Consider the following 25,365-nt stretch of genomic DNA (forward strand, 5'->3'; position numbering starts at 1 on the left):
CTCAGCTCGCCCTATTTCAGCTCGCCCTATCTCAGCTCTCCCTATCTCAGCTCGCCCTATCTCAGCTCGCCCTATCTCAGCTCGCCCTATCTCAGCTCGCCCTATCTCAGCTCGCCCTATCTCAGCTCGCCCTCTCTCAGCTCGCCCTCTCTCAGCTTGCCCTCTCTCAGCTTGCCCTCTCTCAGCTTGCCCTATCTCAGCTCTCCCTCTCTCAGCTCTCCCTCTCTCAGCTCTCCCTCTCTCAGCTCTCCCTCTCTCAGCTCTCCCTCTCTCAGCTCTCCCTCTCTCAGCTCTCCCTCTCTCAGCTCGCCCTCTCTCAGCTCTCCCTCTCTCAGCTCTCCCTCTCTCAGCTCTCCCTCTCTCAGCTCTCCCTCTCTCAGCTCTCCCTCTCTCAGCTCTCCCTCTCTCAGCTCTCCCTCTCTCAGCTCTCCCTCTCTCAGCTCTCCCTCTCTCAGCTCTCCCTCTCTCAGCTCGCCCTCTCTATGTTGTTCTCCGTTTTCGGTCTCCTTACCTCTCTGTTTTGCTCTCTTTTGTCATTCTCCCTTGCTCTCCACCTTGTCATTCTCCACCTAAACCACCCCCCCCTCTCTAAGCCTGCCCACCCACCCTCCCCCTCTCTCTCTCTAACTCTGTTCCCCCTCTCCCCCAGGGAGACAGACAGCGGTGGTCAGGTGTGTGAGCCGGAGGAGAGGAGGAGAGGAGGTTGATGATTCTCACTGTGACCCCTCCAGCCGCCCTCCAGTCATGGGCCGCATCTGCAACCCCGAGCCGTGTCCCCCAAGGTGAGAATCTAACACACATTAGGCAATCCTCTTCTGACTGGCTGGCTGGGTTGAAGTTCAGGCCAATCACAACAACTCATTTACATTCTATGTTTGACTAATGATCGATACTGCCAGGAACCTACTTCTGTTGTCATGCAACGATACACGCTCATTAGCATACCCCTGTTTGTGTGTGTGTGTGTGTGTGTGTGTGTGTGTGTGTGTGTGTGTGTGTGTGTGTGTGTGTGTGTGTGTGTGTGTGTGTTCAAGTTTTAAGTTTTATTAGTTGTATGAACAGGATACACATGGTATAACCGTCCAATGAAATGCTAACTTTCAGGTTGCTTCTCGACAATGCAACAACAATAACAAATAATACAATTTAAGACTATGAACATAAAGTAAATGGCTCAGTGTAATAGAAATAAGCATTTTAGCATAAGTATAATAGAGGAAGGCGCAAATTCTAGTACAATATTTACACATGTATTGGGGAAGGAGGGGATTGGGGGGCAAGTGTTTAAATTGTGCAGTATTAGCATTAGTAAATACAAGTCTGTTAGCAGCAATTGTGATGTGAGTAAGTGCAAAGGTGCAGAAAGTCAGTGCAAATGGTCAGTCCAGTTCAAGTGTTCAGCATACTTGTAGATAGAAACTGTCTTCCTCAGGCACCATTTCAAGTAGATGTCCTGGCTGGGTGGGAACACACCCCAGTGATGTACTGGTCCGTCTTCACCACCCGCTGGAGGGCCTTGCAGTCGTAGACAGAGCCATTCCCATACCAGGCTGTGAGGTAACTGCTCAGGATGCTCTCGATGGTGCAGTGGTAGTATTTGGAGAGGATCCAGGGTGGCACGCTGAATTTCTTCAGCTGCCTTAGGAAGTAAAGATCCTGTTGTGCCCTCTTGACAAGAGCGGTGGTGTTGTTGGTCCATGTCAAGTCTTCGGCGAGGTGGACGTGGAGGAACCTAAAACTGTTGACTCTCTCTACTGCAGTGTCGTTGATGTGGATCGGGGCGTGTTCCCTCATCTGCGTCCTGAAGTCAACAATAAACTCCTTTGTTCTGCTGATATTGAGGGAGAGCTTGTTGTCCTGCCAGTTCACTCACATCCCTATAGGCTGACTCAGGCCTACAACAGTGGAGTGGTCAGCAAACTTGATGATGGAGTGGGTGTCACCACACAGTTGTGGGTGAACAGGAGGTACAGCAGAGGAGTGAGGACACACCCCTGGGGAGCCCCTGTGTTAAGAGTCAGTGTGGAGGAGATGTTGTTGCCAATCCTCACAGCCTGTGGTCTGCTCATCAGGAAGTCCAGGATCCAGTTGCAGAGGGTGGTGTTCAGACCCAGGGCTTTGAGCTTGGTGTCAAGCTTGGAGGGAACAATAGTGTTGAATGCTGAACTCAGTCAATGAACAGCATTCTCACATAGGTGTTCCTCTTGTCCAGATGTGTTAGGGCCGTGTATGTGGGTGCGTGCCAGCGTGCGTGCATGCATGCATTAGTTTGTGTGTTCTTCTCTTACCCGTAAACACATGAACATACTCCTCCCACCGTTTTTCATTGTCCAGTGAAGCCAAACATCCTGTCACCCAGGATGTTTGTTAACGACCAATCGGATGTTTCTGTTCCTGTAACAACATCCTGTTGTAGTAAATGTGAAGCCGAGGTAAACACGGTGGAAGCACAGCGTAACTGTTTTCTCCTCTCGACCGTGTCCCTCTAACTGAAACCTTTCCTTTACTGTCTTATTTAGACATCTGGTTGTTTGTTTCCCTTCTGACAAGGCCTCCTGCACACTAGGTATGCGTCGTAAATGGCACCCTATTCCCTATGTAGTGCACTACTTGCTGGTCAAAAGAAGTGCACTCTATAGGGAACAGGGTGTCATTTGGGACGCAGACCAAAATGAATTGGAGAGGGAATGGGAGTTTGTGTTGTAGGTGCTCTGGCAGAAGTGAATGTGATTTGAGAGAGGACCGGTTCTCAGAGCATCAGACAAAGACAGATACAGGCAGACACACACAGTACCCAGAGACAGACAGGCCGACACACACAGTACCCAGAGACAGATACAGGCAGACACACACAGTACCCAGAGACAGACAGGCCGACACACACAGTACCCAGAGACAGATACAGGCAGACACACACAGTACCCAGAGACAGACAGGCCGACACACACAGTAGCCAGAGACAGACAGGCCGACACACACAGTACCCAGAGACAGACAGGCCGACACACACAGTACCCAGAGACAGATACAGGCAGACACACACAGTACCCAGAGACAGATACAGGCAGACACACACAGTACCCAGAGACAGACAGGCCGACACACACAGTACCCAGAGACAGACAGGCCGACACACACAGTACCCAGAAACAGACAGGCCGACACACACAGTATCCAGAGACAGACAGACCGACACACACAGTATCCAGAAACAGACAGGCCGACACACACAGTACCCAGAGACAGACAGACCGACACACACAGTACCCAGAGACAGACCGGCCGACACACACAGTACCCAGAGACAGACAGGCCGACACACACAGTATCCAGAGACAGACAGGCCGACACACACAGTATCCAGAGACAGACAGGCCGACACACACAGTACCCAGAGACAGACAGGCCGACACACACAGTACCCAGAGACAGACAGGCCGACACACACAGTACCCAGAGACAGACAGACCGACACACACAGTACCCAGAGACAGACAGGCCGACACACACAGTACCCAGAGACAGACAGACCGACACACACAGTACCCAGAGACAGACAGGCCGACACACACAGTACCCAGAGACAGACAGGCCGACACACACAGTACCCAGAGACAGACAGGCCGACACACACAGTATCCAGAGACAGACCTAAAGATAAGGATCAGCCAACCAAGCCCCAAATTGCCGTCACAATCCATGGAACTAGCGTGTGTAGTTTTGACATACACAGAACGCAGGTGGTTCCAATATCACTGGCAAGGTCTCAACTAGTGTTTTTAACTCGATATGAAATCTTTTAAGTGTCAGCCATGCATGCCTTCAGAGACATAGGCTTAGTCCCAAATTGTACCCTACTCCTTATATAGTACACTACTTTTGACCAGAGCCCAAAGTGCACTAAATAGAGAATAGGGAGCCATTTGGGACGAAGACATACCTTTTGAGTGAAGCAGAGCTTCTAAAAACAAATAATTTTTCATTCAACGTTAGAATAACTTGGAAATGAGGTTCATCTTTGTAATTAAAGTTAGGATAAACATTGCAAATACATTTCTGTTTTCTATGGTGGAATCAAACTTAGAATAAACATTTAGATGATTGCTGCATCGTGGAGAGGCTTGAATAATAATACAATTGGAGTTTGTGGTCTGCCATAACAACTACTAATGGCTTCAGCAGTAACCTGAGTAAAGTTGTTTCTCCAACCGCAGAAACACAGTAGACTCTCTGGCCCCAGGGTTGAGCTCACACAAGGCTTGTTCATTCAGACAGCCCTATGATGCCACACAGACAGCCCTATGATGCCACACAGACAGCCCTATGATGCCACACCACAGACAGCCCTATGATGCCACACCACAGACAGCCCTATGATGCCACACCACAGACAGCCCTATGATGCCACACCACAGACAGCCCTATGATGCCACACCACAGACAGCCCTATGATGCCACACAGACAGCCCTATGATGCCACACAGACAGCCCTATGATGCCACACCACAGACAGCCCTATGATGCCACACCACAGACAGCCCTATGATGCCACACCACAGACAGCCCTATGATGCCACACAGACAGCCCTATGATGCCACACAGACAGCCCTATGATGCCACACCACAGACAGCCCTATGAAGCCACACCACAGACAGCCCTATGAAGCCACACCACAGACAGCCCTATGATCCTACACAGACAGCCCTATGATCCTACACAGACAGCCCTATGATCCTACACAGACAGTCCTATGATCCTACACAGACAGTGGGCAGGGATTTGGGTGACAGCCCATACCAGCCAGGAGTAACATTTGTCCCTGGCCCTGGGTGTATCTCAATAGTCCAAAGCAGATCCCCTTCCTTATTCTCCTTCCCTTCAATCCCACTATTGAGATACACCCCAAGTCTGTGGCACTAGGACAGTGGGCATGGAGAGGTTGGTAAGAGTGTGGGTACCAGCCATGCCATGGACCAACAACACCACCACTCTTGTCAAGAGGGCGCAACAGCGTCTCCACTTCCTAAAACGGCTGAAGAAATTTGGCATGACGCCCTGGGTCCTCTCCAAATACTACCGCTGCACCATCGAGAGCATCCTGACTGGTTGCATCATGGCCTGGTATGAGAATTGCTCCGGCCATGACTGCAAGGCCCTCCAGCGGGTGGTGAAGACAGCCCAGTAAATCACAGGGACCGTACTCCCACGCATTACACCAAATCTACTTGAAACAGTGCCTGAGGAAGGCACACAGCATCATCAAGGACTCCACATATCCCAGCCACGAGCTGTTCTCTCCCTTCCCGTCGGGCAGATGGTATCGGATCATGAGGTCTGATAACAACAGGCTCAGAGACCGTTTCTATTTACAAGCTATCAGACTGCTGAACACTTAAACTGGACCGACCACCTGCTCTGATTCTCTGCACCTTAGCACACATGCACTCACTTATGCAAACACACACACACACACACATATATATATATATTACATTCATGCTACACACACACATATTACATTCACGCTACACACACACACACACACACACATATTACATTCACGCTACACACACACACACATATTACATTCATGCTACACACACACATATATATTACATTCATGCTACACACACACACACACACACACACACACACACACACACACACACACACACACACACACACACACACACACACATATATTACATTAATGCTACACACACACACATTTTACATTCATGCTACACACATATTACATTCATGCTACACACACACACACATATATATTACATTCATGCTACACACACACACACACACACACACACACATATTACATTCATGCTACACACACACACACACACACATATTACATTCATGCTACACACACACACACACACACACACACACACACACCTATATTACATTCATGCTACACACACACACATATATATATTACATTCATGCTACACACACACACACACACACACACACACACACACACACACACACACACACACACATATATATATTACATTAATGCTACACACACACACATTTTACATTCATGCTACACACACACACACACACACATATTACATTCATGCTACACACACACACACACACACGTATTACATTCATGCTACACACACACACACATATATATTACATTCATGCTACACACACACACACACACACACACACACACACATATTACATTCATGCTACACACACACACATATTACATTCATGCTACACACACACACATATATTACATTCATGCTACACACACACACACACACATATATATATTACATTCATGCTACACACACACACACACACACACACACACACACACACACACACACACACACATTACATTCATGCTACACACACACACACACACATATTACATTCATGCTACACACACACACACATATTACATTCATGCTACACACACACACACATATATTACATTCATGCTACTCACACACATATTACATTCATGCTACACACACACACACACACACACACACACACACACACACACACACACACACACACATATATATTACATTAATGCTACACACACACACATTTTACATTCATGCTACACACACACACACACACACATATTACATTCATGCTACACACACACACACACACACACACGTATTACATTCATGCTACACACACACACACATATATATTACATTCATGCTACACACACACACACACACACACACACACACACACACACACACACACACACACACACACATATTACATTCATGCTACACACACACACATATTACATTCATGCTACACACACACACATATATTACATTCATGCTACACACACACACACACATATATATATTACATTCATGCTACACACACACACACACACACACACACACACACACACACACACACACACACACACACACACACACACACACACACACACATATTACATTCATGCTACACACACACACACATATTACATTCATGCTACACACACACATATTACATTCATGCTACACACACACATATATTACATTCATGCTACACACACACATATTACATTCATGCTACACACACACACACATATTACATTCATGCTACACACACACATATAGGCAACAAAGCTATACCCAGCACAATCTCGCACAAATACTAAAACAAACACATACCTAATTTATAGAACCCTCAATCAGAGGCAACGAGAAAACACCTGCCTCCAATTGAGGGTTCAACCTCCAATTAACTAAACATATAAATACAAATAACTAGACTGAACATAGAAATACATATACATCGAACAGTGCCCAAAACCCGGAATACTAAATCAAACACCCTACAACTAACACAACCAGCCCGAACCACATAAAACAAATACCCCCTGCCACGTCCTGACCAAACTACAATAACAAATAACCCCTATTACTGGTCAGGACGTGACACACATATATATATATATATTACATTCATGCTACACACACATCACAACTGCTGCTACCAGACTTATTATACTGCTCAGTTTATATACTCCCCCCTTCCCCAATACACTTCGAAATATTGGACTATAAAGGATCCCTTCCTGTATTATAATGATGTTAAAATGTTTTCTGTTCTACTGAGCCGTTTACTTTATGTTAGTTTTCTTATATTTTATTATTTGGGGTTCAAGCTGCGAAGCTGGTTAAACTCTCTTGTATTTGTTCCAGTTCCTTATTGTTATTATTATGTTCCTGTTTCTGCTGTTTTGGTGAAAAAAATTATAATTCCTGTGAGATGAAAAGGCCCAGGATTGTGTAACTTAGCAACATCGGTAAAGGCCCAAGAGCCACACCCTCTCATGCAATACTATGCCGATTGGCCACATAGTGGCTCTATAACAAGCGATTGAAAATGAAAACTTTGAAAGGTCAGCCCCCACATCCTGTGTGACCTAGAGTCATGAAATGTTATACATATTTCCCTCTCGTCACACAGAACAAACTTGCCTCAAGAACCCATAAAATTCGTTATGATGTATTTTCCACCATTTTTTATTTTGTGAAAAACATTACTCCTCTGGCACCGAATGACTCGATCTTCACCAAACTTGATATCTGAAATCTATAGACCAAGGTCTGTAAGCGCATTATAATCCAGGTTAGTACGTCAAACAACATTGCCGCAACTGACAAATAAACATTCACGTGGGCGTGGTCTGTAGCATAAATGCACATAAATCAGTCCCGGATATTGGTATTGTAACGGAACTTGGTACACATGTTCCAAACACTGTGAGGACTGGAAATATGCAAGAAAATTGATATCGACCACACAATGGCGCTATAACAGGTACGTTTATTTTTCTCTTGGTCTGTTTCTCTTGGGACACATGCTCAAGGATATGAGTCTAGCTAACCTGTAATATATGGTCTGCAGGGTAGTGTATGGTTATATCTGTGGCTAACATTGAACGGTCGTAACAAGAGAGAGAGAAACTGAGAGAGAGCGAGAGTGTGTGTGTGTGTGTGTGTGTGTGTGTGTGTGTGTGTGTGTGTGTGTGTGTGTGTGTGTGTGTGTGTGTGTGTTTGAGCGAAAGAGGCAGGAACCTGGTTAATGTTCAAGGAAAAGACTCTGATTGATTCTAAATGGCTTGTCAGACTGTGCTCTCATTAAGAGAGCATTTGATGAGAGTCAAGCGCGCACACACACACACACACACACACACACACACACACACACACACACACACACACCACAGATTGTTTTTCCAATCGCTAACCCCTTGCTAAAGGCAGCAGGACAGCTGGCTCAGAGGGCTAGTGCTCGCTTCGTTCAGGAAAAAGCTGATCTTGATTAAGATCAAATTGTTTTATTGACACTAATAAGAGCAGTGTTTTATCATAATGCATAAAAGCAGAAATAAAGCAGAAATAAATATACCATTTAGAGTAGAATAACTACCTTCATGGCAGGTTTTGTTGAGCAGTAGATCTTCTCTTGTGGTCGGCTGCATCCAGGTTTCTGTTTCATGGAGATGATGGTTATTGCAGAGTAGAAGACTGCTGTGCTATTTATGATCTTATAAATACAGACGTCTCAAAGACTGCATCCCAAATGGCACACTGTTCCCTACATAGTGCACAACTCTTGACCAGAGCCCTACGGGCCCTAGTTAAATGTAGTGCACTATACAGGGAATGTGGGTGCCATTTGGGATGTGATCCCAGTCAGAACAAAGCCCTGGGAGTGTTGTCTCTGAGGTACTAAGATGGTACGGTATTCTCATCAGTTATCCGGGAGCTCTTAAAATAGACCTCTTAGATAAAGTGTTTCCTCTTTTGCTTTCTCACTCTTACATAAGACGGTGGATGAAGGCACCATGATTGTGTTCCAAATGACACCCTATGGGCCCTGGTCAGAAGTAGTGCACTACATAAGGAATAGGTGCCATTCGGGACGCAGTCACCATCTCTCTCCTACAGCATCGTTGCGTTTTGGTACACCAGAAGTACATTTATTTCCAATGGAATGCAGTTACAGTGCGTTCTGTGTGCTGCATACCTTGGATTTATCGAACATATTTCATCAAATTGTATGCATAGAAGGCTTGACAGAAATGGTAGCAGAAGGTGAATGTTGAACTTTTGTTGCACACATATGGAGGTAATAGTGCGTACCATTTTGCACAATAACGCTGTCAGTGTGATCGAGGCGTAAGCCATAAGACTGTTAAATAGTTAGTCCAGGTAGCTATTTGCTTAACTATTTAACTATCTGCATTGACCCTTTTGACTCATCACATATCAAATAAATAACATTTTATTGGTCACATATGTTATTCCGGGTGTAACGAAATGCTTGTGTTCATAGTTCCAACAGTGCAGTAATATCTAACAATACACAACTATACAAACTGATCTAAAAGTTAGAGTGCTGCTGCTCCTTCTTCACCACACTGTCTGTGTGGGTGGACCATTTCAGATTGTCACTTATCTGAAGCTTTTCACCCTCTCCACTGCGGTCCCGTCGATGTGGATGGGGGCGTGCGCCCTCTGCTGTCCCCTGAAGTCCACGATCAGCTCCTTCATTTTGTTGACGTTGAGGGAGAGGTTGTTTTCCTGTTACCACTCCGCCAGGGCCCTCACCTCCTTACTGTAGGCTGTCTCGTCATTGTTGGTAATCAGGCCTACTACTGTTGTGTCGTCTGCAAACTTGGCCCTGCAGAAATGAACAGGGAGTACAGGAGGGCGCTGCTGCTGCTGCTGCTACCGTTCATTATCTATCCTGTTGGCTAGTCACTTTATCCCTACCTACATGTTCATATCTACCACAGTTACCTCCTATCCTGCTCATCCACTCTGTACTGGTACCCCGTGCATATAGCCATGTTATCGTTACTCATTGTGGATTTAATCCTCGTGTTATTATTTCTCTTTTGTTTCTCTCTGTATTGTTGGGAAGGGCCTGTAACTAAGTATTTCACTGTTAGTCTACACCTGTTGTTTCTCTCTGTATTGTTGGGAAGGGCCTGTAACTAAGCATTTCACTGTTAGTCTACACCTGTTGTTTTTCTCTGTATTGTTGGGAAGGGCCTGTAACTAAGTATTTCACTGTTAGTCTCCACCTGTTGTTTTTCTCTGTATTGTTGGGAAGGGCCTGTAACTAAGTATTTCACTGTTAGTCTCCACCTGTTGTTTTTCTCTGTATTGTTGGGAAGGGCCTGTAACTAAGTATTTCACTGTTAGTCTACACCTGTTGTTTCTCTCTGTATTGTTGGGAAGGGCCTGTAACTAAGCATTTCACTGTTAGTCTCCACCTGTTGTTTCTCTCTGTATTGTTGGGAAGGGCCTGTAACTAAGTATTTCACTGTTAGTCTCCACCTGTTGTTTCTCTCTGCGTTGTTGGGAAGGGCCTGTAACTAAGCATTTCACTGTTAGTCTCCACCTGTTGTTTCTCTCTGTATTGTTGGGAAGGGCCTGTAACTAAGCATTTCACTGTTAGTCTCCACCAGTTGTTTCTCTCTGTATGGCTGGATGGATGGATGGCTGGATGGACGGATGGACTGATGGGTGGATGGAAGGATGGCTGGATGGGTGGATGGGTGAATGCACGGATGAATGGGTTTATTTAATGATTCAATTATTGATTGATTGAATGAATGATGGCTAGATGTGTTGGTCCCTGGGTAGGCTTGCTGAGGGAAGCACTACACCAGGTCCTCACCACATATTCTCTGAGAGAAGAAGAACACAGAGAAACGCTCCCAAAGTGATGTTTCTCTATTGAGAAGTAGGTTTCTCATCTACTGGGTGATTTACTGTCTTCTACTGTGGTAATAGATGTACACAGGAAACAGCTGTAGGGTGCGGGCTTTATAAACACACAAACACACACATACAGTTATACACACAAACATACACATACAGTTATACACACAAACACACAGAGTTATACACAAACACACACATACAGTTAGACTCACAAACACACACACATACAGTTATACACATACAGTTACACACACACACACACACACACAGTTATACACACAAACACACACACACACACACATACAGTTATACACACAAACACACACACACACACACACACACACATACAGTTATACACACAAACACACACATACAATTACACACACAAACACACACATACAGTTATACACACAAACACACACATACAGTTATACACATACAGTTATACACACAAACACAAACACACAGTAATACACACAAACACACACACACACACACACACACACACACACACACACACACACATACAGCTATACACACTCAAGGCTGCTTCTGAGTTCTGACCCAGTGCAACTCAGAGACCAGTAGTCCATTAGCTCCCTCTCTTCCCCTCACATCTGTCTGTCTGTCTGTCTGTCTGTCTGTCTGTCTGTCTGTCTGTCTGTCTGTCTGTCTGTCTGTCTGTCTGTCTGTCTGTCTGTCTGTCTGTCTGTCTGTCTGTCTGTCTGTCTGTCTGTCTGTCTGTCTGTCTGTCTGTCTGTCTGTCTGTCTGTCTGTCTGTCTGTCTGTCTGTCTGTCTGTCTGTCTCTGTCTCTCTCTACCTTGTCTGACCTCTCCCCCTCTCTCTCCCTCCCTCCCACCTCCCTTTCTCTCTCCAGTGCTGCTGTTATAACTCAATTTCTTAAGGACTAATGACAGTGGCAGGCCTGCCTTGTGTTTATCTTGTGTCACTATGGGTCTTCTCTCTCTTAGTGGAAATAATGGCCATGAATGGCATCTGCACTCGCCTCCATAAAAACAACATACCCGGTGTGTGTGTGTGTGTGTGTGCGTGTGTTTCTCAGTGTAATGATGTATGTGTCTAACATCCTCCCTCCCTCTCTCCTAGGTGGGAGGTGACAGCGTGGACTCGTTGCTCTGCGTCATGTGGGGTGGGCATCCAGACCAGGAGTGTGTTCTGCATGCGTGTGCTCTCTGTAGAGCAGCAGGATAGTGTGAGTGTGTCAGAGAAGGAGTGCAGGGAGTTCAAGCCGTCCATCCTTCAACCCTGCAACCAGGTGGACTGCCCTCCAGCATGGGAGACTGAGCCCTGGCAGGAGGTATGAAGGAGAGGTCGTGGTGTGTATGTGTGTGTGTGTTAGGTATACGTTTTAGGCATCAAAGTTTATGACGGATGGATGGATAGATGGATGGATAGATAGATACAGTGAGGGAAAAAAGTATTTGATCCCCTGCTGATTTTGTACGTTTGCCCACTGACAAAGAAATGATCAGTCTATAATTTTAATAGTAGGTTTATTTGAACAGTGAGAGACAGAATAACAACAAAAAAATCCAGAAAAAAACGCATGTCAAAAATGTTATAAATTGATTTGCATTTTAATGAGGGAAATAAGTATTTGACCCCTCTGCAAAACATGACTTAGTACTTGGTGGCAAAACCCTTGTTGGCAATCACAGAGGTCAGACGTTTCTTGTAGTTGGCCACCAGGTTTGCACACATCTCAGGAGGGATTTTGTCCCACTCCTCTTTGCCGATCTTCTCCAAGTCATTAAGGTTTCGAGGCTGACGTTTGGCAACTCGAACCTTCAGCTCCCTCCACAGATTTTCTATGGGATTAAGGTCTGGAGACTGGCTTGGCCACTCCAGGACCTTAATGTGCTTCTTCTTGAGCCACTCCTTTGTTGCCTTGGCCGTGTGTGTGTTTTGGGTCATTGTCATGCTGGAATACCCATCCACGACCCATTTTCAATGCCCTGGCTGAGGGAAGGAGGTTCTCACCCAAGATTTGACAGTACATGGCCCCGTCCATCGTCCCTATGATGCGGTGAAGTTGTCCTGTCCCCTTAGCAGAAAAACACCCCCAAAGCATAATGTTTCCACCTCCATGTTTGACGGTGGGGATAGTGTTCTTGGGGTCATAGGCAGCATTCCTCCTCCTCTGAACACGGCGAGTTGAGTTGATGCCAAAGAGCTCCATTTTGGTCTCATCTGACCACAACACTTTCACCCAGTTGTCCTCTGAATCATTCAGATGTTCATTGGTAAACTTCAGACGGGCATGTATATGTGCTTTCTAGAGCAGGGGGACCTTGCGGGCGCTGCAGGATTTCAGTCCTTCACGGCGTAGTGTGTTACCAATTGCTTTCTTGGTGACTATGATCCCAGCTGCCTTGAGATCATTGACAAGATCTTCCCGTGTAGTTCTGGGCTGATTCCTCACCGTTCTCATGATCATTGCAACTCCACGAGGTGAGATCTTGCATGGAGCCTCAGGCCGAGGGAGATTGACAGTACTTTATGTTTCTTCCATTTGCGAATAATCGCACCAACTGTTGTCACCTTCTCACCAAGCTGCTTGGCGATGGTCTTGTAGCCCATTCCAGCCTTGTGTAGGTCTACAATCTTGTCCCTGACATCCTTGGAGAGCTCTTTGGTCTTGGCCATGGTGGAGAGTTTGGAATCTGATTGATTGATTGCTTCTGTGGACAGGTGTCTTTTATACAGGTAACAAGCTGCGATTAGGAGCACTCCCTTTTAAGAGTGTGCTCCTAATCTCAGCTCGTTACCTGTATATAAGACACCTGGGAGCCAGAAATCTTTCTGATTGAGAGGGGGTCAAATACTTATTTCCCTCATTAAAATGCAAATCAATTTATAACATTTTTGACATGCGTTTTTCTGGATTTTTTGTTGTTGTTATTCTGTCTCTCACTGTTCAAATAAACCTACTCTTAAAATTATAGACTGATCATTTCTTTGTCAGTGGGCAAACGTACAAAATCAGCAGGGGATCAAATACTTTTTTCCCTCACTGTAGATGGATAGGTTGGTCAAAGCATTTGTTTTGTCCACGTTTCTTAGAAGCCCTTTGCTACGTTCTCTCTCTCTCTCTCTCTCTCTCTCTCTTTCTTTCTCTCTCTCTCTCTCTCTCTCTCTCTCTCTCTCTCTCTCTCTCTCTCTCTCTCTCTCTCTCTCTCAGTGCTCCCTCTCCTGTGGCGGGGGTAGCCAGGTACGTACGGTGTTCTGTAAACAGCTGTTGTCTACGGGGGCCTACTGGACACTGGGGGACACAGCATGCCCAGGGGCCAAACCGGCCCCTCACAGGACCTGCTCCAAGATGGACTGTCTGCCCTACATGGCTGGGGGAGAGTGGGGGAAGGTGAGTGGGGATGGGGAGGGAGAAGAGAGACTGAGGGAGAGAATGAGAAGATTAATGGAGGGATGGGGAGGGAGGAGAGGGGGATGAAGGGAGAGTAGGAGAATGTGAGTAGAGAGGTTGCAGGGGGATGGATGGATGGAGGGAGGCAGAGTGGGGTAGGTGAGTGGAGGGAGGGAGGGAAGGAGGGGTTGTGTCAGAGGGACAGTGAAAGTAGGAGGGCAATTCCATTTTGATTACACAAAGTTGTAAAGAAACAAAATGCATAATGAATGTGTGTGTTGCAGTGCTCTGTGTCCTGTGGTCTGGGGATCCAACGTAGGGAGCCAGTGTGTCGGAGGCTGACCTCAGCTGGACAGCAGGTGATGCTGGCGAGGAGGCTCTGCAACGGCCTCTCCTCTCCACCCCTGGTCAGGACCTGCCGAATGATCACCTGCCCTAGTGAGTACACACGCACACACACATGCACACACTCATACACACACACACACTCTCATACACAACACATACACAAACACACACGTGCACACACTCATACAAACTCATACACACTCATACACACACACACTCTCATACACAACTGTCGTGTCTTTGGGGGTACCATTAAACTGAAGATATGTTTATCAATTAGCTCCCTGTAATTATTATCACGCGATTAAACTGATTAATCGTTTAATTGTAATTAACTAGGAGGTCGGGGCACCAAGGAGAATATTCAGATTACAAAGCTATAATTTTCCTAATATAACTTTCCTATACTATAATATTATATTCTATTATAGTATAGGTCGATTATCTTCTGAGTTTAAATGGTGTATTTACCTCTAGTCCAGTCTCATTCCAAAACGTCGTAAATTGTTGTATCTGCTACGAACCCAGTCTTTACTAAAATCATCCATACATCAATTGTCTTAAAATCATTTATTTACTACACTAAGTAATTAACAGAAAAACATACAAACAGTAATTATTGTCACAAAGGATTGGTATCGGAATGTGCCCTACTGGCTAAACAGGCAGGTCGGCCTGTTGAACAATGGGTCATAAAAGGTCGGCTGAGAAGTTACACAGGGTGATTTAATATTAACAATTGACAATTGAAGGCTCACTCATTCGGGAACAATTGCAATCAATATATATTTACGCTCAGTGTGTCGTTCTGATTCTTGTTGGAGAGTAGTTCTGTTGGGGAGTTTTGTCCGCGTTCTCTCTCTCTCTCTCTCGTTTAGAATGGATCTTTCAGAGCGACATTCATTAATGTCGTCATCGAATGGTTGCTTCGTTGGTCTTCGCGTTCAATGCTATAATTTACTTAGCTGCAGACTAATAATTAATATCAAAGACTTGTTCTTATTCTGTCAGTATCGATAGTCTAAAAGTTAACCACGTTGTATGGTTCACTTTCAGTAGAGGAATTAGATGGTAGAACCTATTAGCCTGGTCTGTAGAAATGTAAATCAGGGGGTGTTTTATAGTGCCCATAGAACAGCTTGTCAAATGACGCCTGGTCCTGTATGGGTGTTGGGGGCATGCCTATGACTGAGTTAGAATTGTATTTCTGTAACCAAATATATCACATTACATCAGTACATAGCATCTCAATGTCTTACAAAAGCTTTATCCTTATTAATACATTCCATACACCCATATGAGGCAAGTCTTAAACTGAGTCTATTATATAAACAGTTTTATGGTAATATGGCTATATTGTCTCTTCTGAGCATCACAAAATGGTACCGAGCGGATCAGTTCGTAGCTGGATTCTTCACCAATCTCCCATACCTTCTCCAGCACACACATGTCGCTCGGTTCTCCAATTCTATGAGTTGGAAGAATTTCCTTTGTCTCTCTATGAAACATGGGGTAGGAGATTCTCCTCAGAGGGTTTTTTACAACCCTGGGTTGGGGGGAAGGTAGGTTGGGTGATGGTACAAAGGGGAGGGGGTCAACTGTCCTTCCTGTACCCAAAGAGGCCAACGTCATGACACAACACATACACAAACACACACACACCACACATTCACACACATACATACAACCACACACATACACACACTTCCCATGTCTGGGGAAAATGTATTGTGGTGTTCCGTCTGATGTCAGTGGTCCGTAAAGCTCAACTCTACAGAGATGTGACGCACCAGATTAGAGATTCTGAAAGCATACTGTCTCTGCATCCCAAATGGCACCCTGTTGTCTCAAAATTAGAGTACTATATAGGGAATAGGGTCCTGGTCAAAAGTAGTGCACTAGGAAATAGGGTGCCATTTGGGACGTATTCACTGTGAACATGGTATGGGTGAGTAGGAGTCTTAAATATGTACACTTGAAAGTGATCCAAAGTAGTATAGAGAATAGGGTACCATTTGTGATCCAGCCACTGTGACAATACTGTGCCTGAGTACAAAGTCTTCGATATCTATATGTCTGGAAAGTGATTATCCATGAGAATAAAGACACAGGAACATGTCCCATCCTTCAAAATGACTGTTCTTTATCAGGCCATCGACAGCTCCAGTTCACACTTTGAATGTTTACATTTGAACCGACTAATCCAAAAAATGTATATATATATATATACTGCTCAAAAAAATAAAGGGAACACTTAAACATCACATCCTAGATCTGAATGAAAGAAATAATTTTATGAAATACTTTTTTCTTTACATAGTTGAATGTGCTGACAACAAAATCACACAAAAATAATCAATGGAAATCCAATTTATCAACCCATGGAGGTCTGGATTTGGAGTCACACTCAAAATTAAAGTGGAAAACCACACTACAGGCTGATCCAACGTTGATGTAATGTCCTTAAAACAAGTCAAAATGAGGCTCAGTAGTGTGTGTGGCCTCCACGTGCCTGTATGACCTCCCTACAATGCCTGGGCATGCTCCTGATGAGGTGGCGGATGGTCTCCTGAGGGATCTCCTCCCAGACCTGGACTAAAGCATCCGCCAACTCCTGGACAGTCTGTGGTGCAACGTGGCGTTGGTGGATGGAGCGAGACATGATGTCCCAGATGTGTTCAATTGGATTCAGGTCTGGGGAACGGGCGGGCCAGTCCATAGCATCAATGCCTTCCTCTTGCAGGAACTGCTGACACACTCCAGCCACATGAGGTCTAGCATTGTCTTGCATTAGGAGGAACCCAGGGCCAACCGCACCAGCATATGGTCTCACAAGGGGTCTGAGGATCTCATCTCGGTACCTAATGGCAGTCAGGCTACCTCTGGCGAGCACATGGAGGGCTGTGCGGCCCCCCAAAGAAATGCCACCCCACACCATGACTGACCCACCGCCAAACCGGTCATGCTGGAGGATGTTGCAGGCAGCAGAACGTTCTCCACGGCGTCTCCAGACTCTGTCACATCTGTCACGTGCTCAGTGTGAACCTGCTTTCATCTGTGAAGAGCACAGGGCGCCATTGGCGAATTTGCCAATCTTGGTGTTCTCTGGCAAATGCCAAACGTCCTGCACGGTGTTGGGCTGTAAGCCCAACCCCCACCTGTGGACGTCGGGCCCTCATACCACCCTCATGGAGTCGTTTGAGCAGACACATGCACATTTGTGGCCTGCCGGAGGTCTTTTTGCAGGGCTCTGGCAGTGCTTCTCCTGCTCCTCCTTGCACAAAGGCGGAGGTAGCGGTCCTGCTGCTGGGTTGTTGCCCTCCTACGGCCTCCTCCACTTCTCCTGATGTACTGGCCTGTCTCCTGGTAGCGCCTCCATGCTCTGGACACTACGCTGACAGACACAGCAAACTTTCTTGCCACAGCTCGCATTGATGTGCCATCCTGGATGAGCTGCACTACCTGAGCCACTTGTGTGGGTTGTAGACTCCGTCTCATGCTACCACTAGAGTGAAAGCACCGCCAGCATTCAAAAGTGACCAAAACATCAGCCAGGAAGCATAGGAACTGAGAAGTGGTCTGTGGTCCCCACCTGCAGAACCACTCCTTTATTGGGGGTGCCTTGCTAATTGCCTATAATTTCCACCTGTTGTCTATTCCATTTGCACAACAGCATGTGAAATTTATTGTCAATCAGTGTTGCTTCCTAACTGGACAGTTTGATTTCACAGAAGTGTGATTGACTTGGAGTTACATTGTGTTGTTTAAGTGTTCCCTTTATTTTTTTGAGCAGTGTATATTATATATATACCTACAGTATATGCATGTTATCTATGCCAACGTACAAACAGTACACCATTACTGACCGCAATCTACACGCGCACACACACACACACACACACACACACACACACACACACACACACACACACACACACACACACACAGTAAGCCAACTACTGTTCAGTGCAGCCAAGTGTACTTCCAGAATGAAGAAAACATCTGAAAAGCATACAGAAGTAAGGTCAATGGTTGTGTGTGAGTTCACACTGTAAAGGAAATAGTTCACTCTCCTACGGTGTGTGTGTGTGTGTGTGCCCCAAAGAGTTCACTGTGTGTCTGATAGCTACCATCTCTCTGAACTGCCTCAACAGAGAGAGGACATACAATACATGATTGAGTGCCTCACAAATGTCACAGCTACTCCTTAAAGGAAGTGTATTTGTGTGTGTGTGTGTGTGTGTGTGTGTGTGTGTGTGTGTGTGTGTGTGTGTGTGTGTGTGTGTGTGTGTGTGTGTGTGTGTATGCACGTGTGTGTGTGTTTGAGAAACTGTACTACCCAGCTGCTGCTTACGAGGGCCAGGGTCAGAGTGGGGTCATGGCGGGTGTGTGTGTATGTGATGTGCGCGCATGCCCGTGCCTCTGTGTATGAACTTTCAACATGTCAGTATACTACATCTATAGATTCACAATAGGGTAGTGTGTATACTACGTCTATAGATTCACAATAGTGTAGGTGTATAGTACACCTTTAGATTCACAATAGGGTAGTGTGTATACTACACCTATAGATTCACAATAGGGTAGTGTGAATACTACGTCTATAGATTCACAATAGTGTAGGTGTATACTACACCTTTAGATTCACAATAGGGTAGTGTGTATACTACATCTATAGATTCACAATAGTGTAGGTGTATACTACACCTTTAGATTCACAATAGTGTAGTGTGTATACTACACCTTTAGATTCACAATAGTGTAGTGTGTATACTACACCTATAGATTCACAATAGTGTAGTGTGTATACTACACCTATAGATTCACAATAGTGTAGTGTGTATACTACACCTTTAGATTCACAATAGTGTAGTGTGTATACTACACCTATAGATTCACAATAGTGTAGTGTGTATACTACACCTATAGATTCACAATAGGGTAGTGTGTATACTACACCTATAGATTCACAATAGGGTAGTGTGTATACTACACCTATAGATTCACAATAGGGTAGTGTGTATACTACACCTATAGATTCACAATAGGGTAGTGTGTATACTACACCTATAGATTCACAATAGGGTAGTGTGTATACTACACCTATAGATTCACAATAGGGTAGTGTGTATACTACACCTATAGATTCACAATAGGGTAGTGTGTATAATACACTTATAGATTCACAAAAGGGTAGTGTGTATACTACACCTATAGATTCACAATAGGGTAGTGTGTATACTGTGTTTTGTGTTTGGAGATATTAGTTGGATTGACTTCACATTAACCAAATGATTGACTCTCCCCTGCTGTAATGCTAGCCTCAGGCTGTGTCCCAAACAGCACCTTATTCCAAAAACAGTGCATTGCTTTTCATCAGGTCCCATAGGGCTCTGGTCAGTACTGCACTATATAGGGATTAGGGTGCCATTTGGGATGTAGCCTCAGAGTCTCAAGCACAAGGTCATGTTGCCTCATCCTTCTAGCTCAGACCTTATCTCATTCCCTGTTATCAAAGCTAATGATATCAAATCCACAGGATTAACTTGACCCAGATATATAGGGAGGGTGCTTCCCAAATGGCACCCTATTTGTCATATAGTACACTACTTTGGAGCAGAGTCCACATTGCCTCACAGTCTAAGTATAACCATACAGGCTCTGGTCACTACATAGGGAATAGAGTGCCATTTGGTACGCTGACAGAGAGTGCGTTAGAGGGAGGGTCCGCATGCATTGCCTCACAGTCTAAATATGACCATCGGTCAGTACGAGACAGAAATTACAGTGATTGAACTGTACTGCTCTTTCGTGAGAGCTTGGTTTTAAGTCCAGCTGATTCCAGACGGAACAGGGTGGAAGATCTTGTTCTCTACTGATTGACTCTTTTTTCATTTTAAGATCACTTTATTAGATCACTTTATTAGATCACAAGGTCCAACCGAAATGTGACTTTTGCTTTTAACCCCTCCAAAGACATAAATACACCCAGGTTTTGGAGAGGTGCGAGGAGCTGCCACACTGGGCGCCCCCGGGGAGCTGTTGTTATGGGGGGTTAAGTGCCTTGCTCAAGGGCACAACGACAGGCAATGGCATCTGGGATTTGATCCCAGCAACCCTCTGGTTGCCAGCTCACTTCCCGACACATTTTTCCTGTCAGACCCAGGATTTGAACTGGCAACCATCCTGTTGCTGAGTTTCCTCTTTAACTGCTAGGCTAACTGCCGTCCACATTATGGTAATGATAATGTAGAATCATTATTCCCAATCAAATCATTATCATAATGTCAGATATAATGTAGGTTTTATTTATAATATTTTCTGTTAGTTATAAAGTTGTTTTATCCTTCTAAACCTTCATGCTATAGCCTATATTTGTCATGTGAGTAAATGACAATGGTTTAATTCACTGTAAGAGGTTGACCACTGTTATATTCTCTCTTTCTCTCTCTGTCTCTCTCTCTGTCTCTATCTCTCTGTCTCTCTCTCTGTCTCTCTGTCTCCCTCACTCTCTCTCTCCCTCCCTTCCTCTTTCCCTCCATCCATCCTTCCCTTCAGAGCATAAGACAGAGATGAACCCCAGACAACTTGTGAAGGAAGCATCCAGAATCAACCAGCAGCCCACGAAGGAGACAGGGAAGGAAGCATCAAAGGAAACAATCAAGGAACCAGTAAAGCGTTGTCCGTTGATTCTAGGCTTGAGTCGTATCTACATCCAGACCCGGCAGGAGAAACGCCTCCACCTGACCGTCGGCGGGCGTGCTTACCTCCTACCAAAAACCTCCCTGATCATCAAATGCCCTGTCCGGCGCTTCCAGGTTGGATCCTTTCCTCATGGTCTTAATTGTTGTAATGGATGAGAACATATGCCATGGCTGGGGTTTCCAACTATGACTGGACATGTTTATCATTTAAAATCACTTACATTTCATTTTGTAGATTCATTCCGGCAATAGACAAATCTCCCTGAACAGCTGTTCTGCTCAGCTTGTCAGGAGGTAAAGGCCATTCCAGGACTCCAGTCTAAATGGAGAGGTTGGCCTCCTTAGCTCTTATTTGTGCGTTGTGTTTTGTCTTGTATGTTGTATCTAGAAAGCCTACATCCGTTGGGAGAAGGACGGCCGCCCCCTGCCCAGCTGCAAGCGTCTGGGCGTCACCAAATCTGGTTCTCTAAAGATCCACAGCCTAGGGGTCGTGGACAGTGGGGTGTACGTGTGTATCGCTGGCCCCGCCTCCGACACATTCACCCTTAAACTGATTGGCAGCGACAGCAGACTGATCGACCGACCGGTTGAAAACGAATCGGACCCCGAACCTGGCCTAGACCTGACCAGGATTCAACCACGATTCAACCCTCAGGACTGGGACCCCCAGGGTCTTCCTCACTGCCTCCCGTTTACCCCCAGCCTCAAAGGTACCAGTCTGTCTCTGCTGCCCGGTGGTGTGGAGGTCTTGGTGCTGCAGGTGCAGGTGGGGGCCTCCGTGCTGCAGCCCTGGAGCCTGGAGGAGAGGGTGAGGAACGTGAGTCTGCAGGCGGAGATGGGAGAGATCAGCCAGGAACAGGCTTCTCAGATCATCTACACCCTCATCACAGAGATGTCTGGAGTACAACAGGCCTCCACAGAGCAGTGGAAAGGGACCAAGGAGGAGACGGGGAACCCAAAAGGTAACATTTTGTTACGATAGAAAATAATCCAATACAATAGAATACAACTTTTTCCCTCCAAGGTCGTCACCGTACCAGAATGAAAAACACCACATGTACATCGTACACATTAGAAACAGTTACCCAGGCACACCATGCTGTACATTGACACATATAGGACAGAAACACTCACATCATTCATAATGAATCTGCAAGTGTCTGAGAAGTTGTTTTGCATAATATAATATACAGTATTATGTAACTTTTTTGTATAATAGTTATGTAATGTATGCAGTTACCATGTCGTTTCTAAGCAAACACCAGGTAGTTAGCGGGCTGCAGAATTTTTTTTATATACACTGCTCAAAAAATAAAGGGAACACTTAAACAACACAATGTAACTCCAAGTCAATCACACTTCTGTGAAATCAAACTGTCCACTTAGGAAGCAACACTGATTGACAATAAATTTCACATGCTGTTGTGCAAATGGAATAGACAACAGGTGGAAATTATAGGCAATTAGCAAGACACCCCCAATAAAGGAGTGGTTCTGCAGGTGGGGACCACAGACCACTTCTCAGTTCCTATGCTTCCTGGCTGATGTTTTGGTCACTTTTGAATGCTGGCGGTGCTTTCACTCTAGTGGTAGCATGAGACGGAGTCTACAACCCACACAAGTGGCTCAGGTAGTGCAGCTCATCCAGGATGGCACATCAATGCGAGCTGTGGCAAGAAGGTTTGCTGTGTCTGTCAGCGTAGTGTCCAGAGCATGGAGGCGCTACCAGGAGACAGGCCAGTACATCAGGAGACGTGGAGGAGGCCGTAGGAGGGCAACAACCCAGCAGCAGGACCGCTAACTCCGCCTTTGTGCAAGGAGGAGCAGGAGAAGCACTGCCAGAGCCCTGCAAAATGACTTCCAGCAGGCCACAAATGTGCATGTGTCTGCTCAAACGGTCAGAAACAGACTCCATGAGGGTGGTATGAGGGCCCGACGTTCACAGGTGGGGGTTGTGCTTACAGCCCAACACCGTGCAGGACGTTTGGCATTTGCCAGAGAACACCAAGATTGGCAAATTCGCCACTGGCGCCCTGTGCTCTTCACAGATGAAAGCAGGTTCACACTGAGCACGTGACAGACGTGACAGGGTCTGGAGACGCCGTGGAGAACGTTCTGCTGCCTGCAACATCCTCCAGCATGACCGGTTTGGCGGTGGGTCAGTCATGGTGTGGGGTGGCATTTCTTTGGGGGCCGCACAGCCCTCCATGTGCTCGCCAGAGGTAGCCTGACTGCCATTAGGTACCGAGATGAGATCCTCAGACCCCTTGTGAGACCATATGCTGGTGCGGTTGGCCCTGGGTTCCTCCTAATGCAAGACAATGCTAGACCTCATGTGGCTGGAGTGTGTCAGCAGTTCCTGCAAGAGGAAGGCATTGATGCTATGGACTGGCCCGCCCGTTCCCCAGACCTGAATCCAATTGAGCACATCTGGGACATCATGTCTCGCTCCATCCACCAACGCCACGTTGCACCACAGACTGTCCAGGAGTTGGCGGATGCTTTAGTCCAGGTCTGGGAGGAGATCCCTCAGGAGACCATCTGCCACCTCATCAGGAGCATGCCCAGGCGTTGTAGGGAGGTCATAGAGGCACGTGGAGGCCACACACACTACTGAGCCTCATTTTGACTTGTTTTAAGGACATTACATCAAAGTTGGATCAGCCTGTAATGTGGTTTTCCACTTTAATTTTGTGTGACTCCAAATCCAGACCTCCATGGGTTGATAAATTGGATTTCCATTGATTTTTTTTGTGTGATTTTGTTGTCAGCACATTCAACTATGTAAAGAAAAAAGTATTTAATAAGATTATTTCTTTCATTCAGATCTAGGATGTGTTATTTAAGTGTTCCCTTTATTTTTTTGAGCAGTATATCTTTTTTTTACCTTTATTTAACTATGCAAGTCAGTTAAGAACAAATTCTTATTTTCAATGACGGCCTAGGAACAGTGGGTTAACTGCCTTGTTCAGGGGCAGAACGGCATTTTTACCTTGGCAGCTCGGGGATTCGATCGTGCAACCTTTTGGTTACTAGTCCAATGCTCTAACCACTAGGCTACAAGAATAAAGTTTAATGCTAGTTTTCACTCAGAGGGCTCTATTTTCGGGCCGGCGTTAAGGCAGCACTAGTGTCAAACGCACGTTAGTTTGCAATTTTATCATGGAAATTCTGCCACACTGGTATTTTCCAGCCCTAACGCCATGTTTGGCAATTTACCTTTCTTCTATCAGCTCATTTGTGCTCAGATGGGAGGGGTTGGAAATATTTGAGGCATGTCCTTAAAAACATGATCCAAAGTGCTATTTTCAGGCAGTACTGGTAGGGATATTTAAGACCAACCAAAAGCTGGTTTGGTTATGACATGAATATTGACAGCAGAAACACAGCCTATCCAGCCGTGACGCACACTGCCCATATGAACATGGAACAAGAGTAGCCTGATTGTAATGGCTGTCTGAAGAAGTAGACCAAGGCGCAGCGTGTTGAGTGCTCATATTTAATTCTACTCGAGACACTTTCAACAAAACAAGAAAATGACAGCCAAACAGTTCTGTCAGGTATACCAAAACACTAAACAGAAATGAACTACCCACAAACCCCAAAGGAAAACAGGCTGCCTAAGTATGACTCCCAATCAGCGACAACTATGTACAGC

General features: G+C 45.6%; 1 protein-coding gene across 1 annotated transcript in view; it reads left to right on the forward strand.

The window, feature by feature from the left end:
* The window catches only part of LOC106591568 (ADAMTS-like protein 3), a 282,134-nt gene that overhangs the window by 226,622 nt on the left and 30,147 nt on the right, over positions 1-25,365 (forward strand). The window contains exons 17-22 of the mRNA XM_045689441.1: positions 650-782; positions 12,381-12,591; positions 14,476-14,655; positions 14,940-15,093; positions 21,562-21,821; positions 22,096-22,669. Coding sequence (XP_045545397.1) covers positions 650-782; positions 12,381-12,591; positions 14,476-14,655; positions 14,940-15,093; positions 21,562-21,821; positions 22,096-22,669 — 1,512 coding nt within the window. The remainder of the gene's footprint in view (positions 1-649; positions 783-12,380; positions 12,592-14,475; positions 14,656-14,939; positions 15,094-21,561; positions 21,822-22,095; positions 22,670-25,365) is intronic.

The sequence above is a fragment of the Salmo salar genome, chromosome ssa11 (assembly GCF_905237065.1).
Source record: "Salmo salar chromosome ssa11, Ssal_v3.1, whole genome shotgun sequence".
Taxonomy (NCBI): domain Eukaryota; kingdom Metazoa; phylum Chordata; class Actinopteri; order Salmoniformes; family Salmonidae; genus Salmo; species Salmo salar.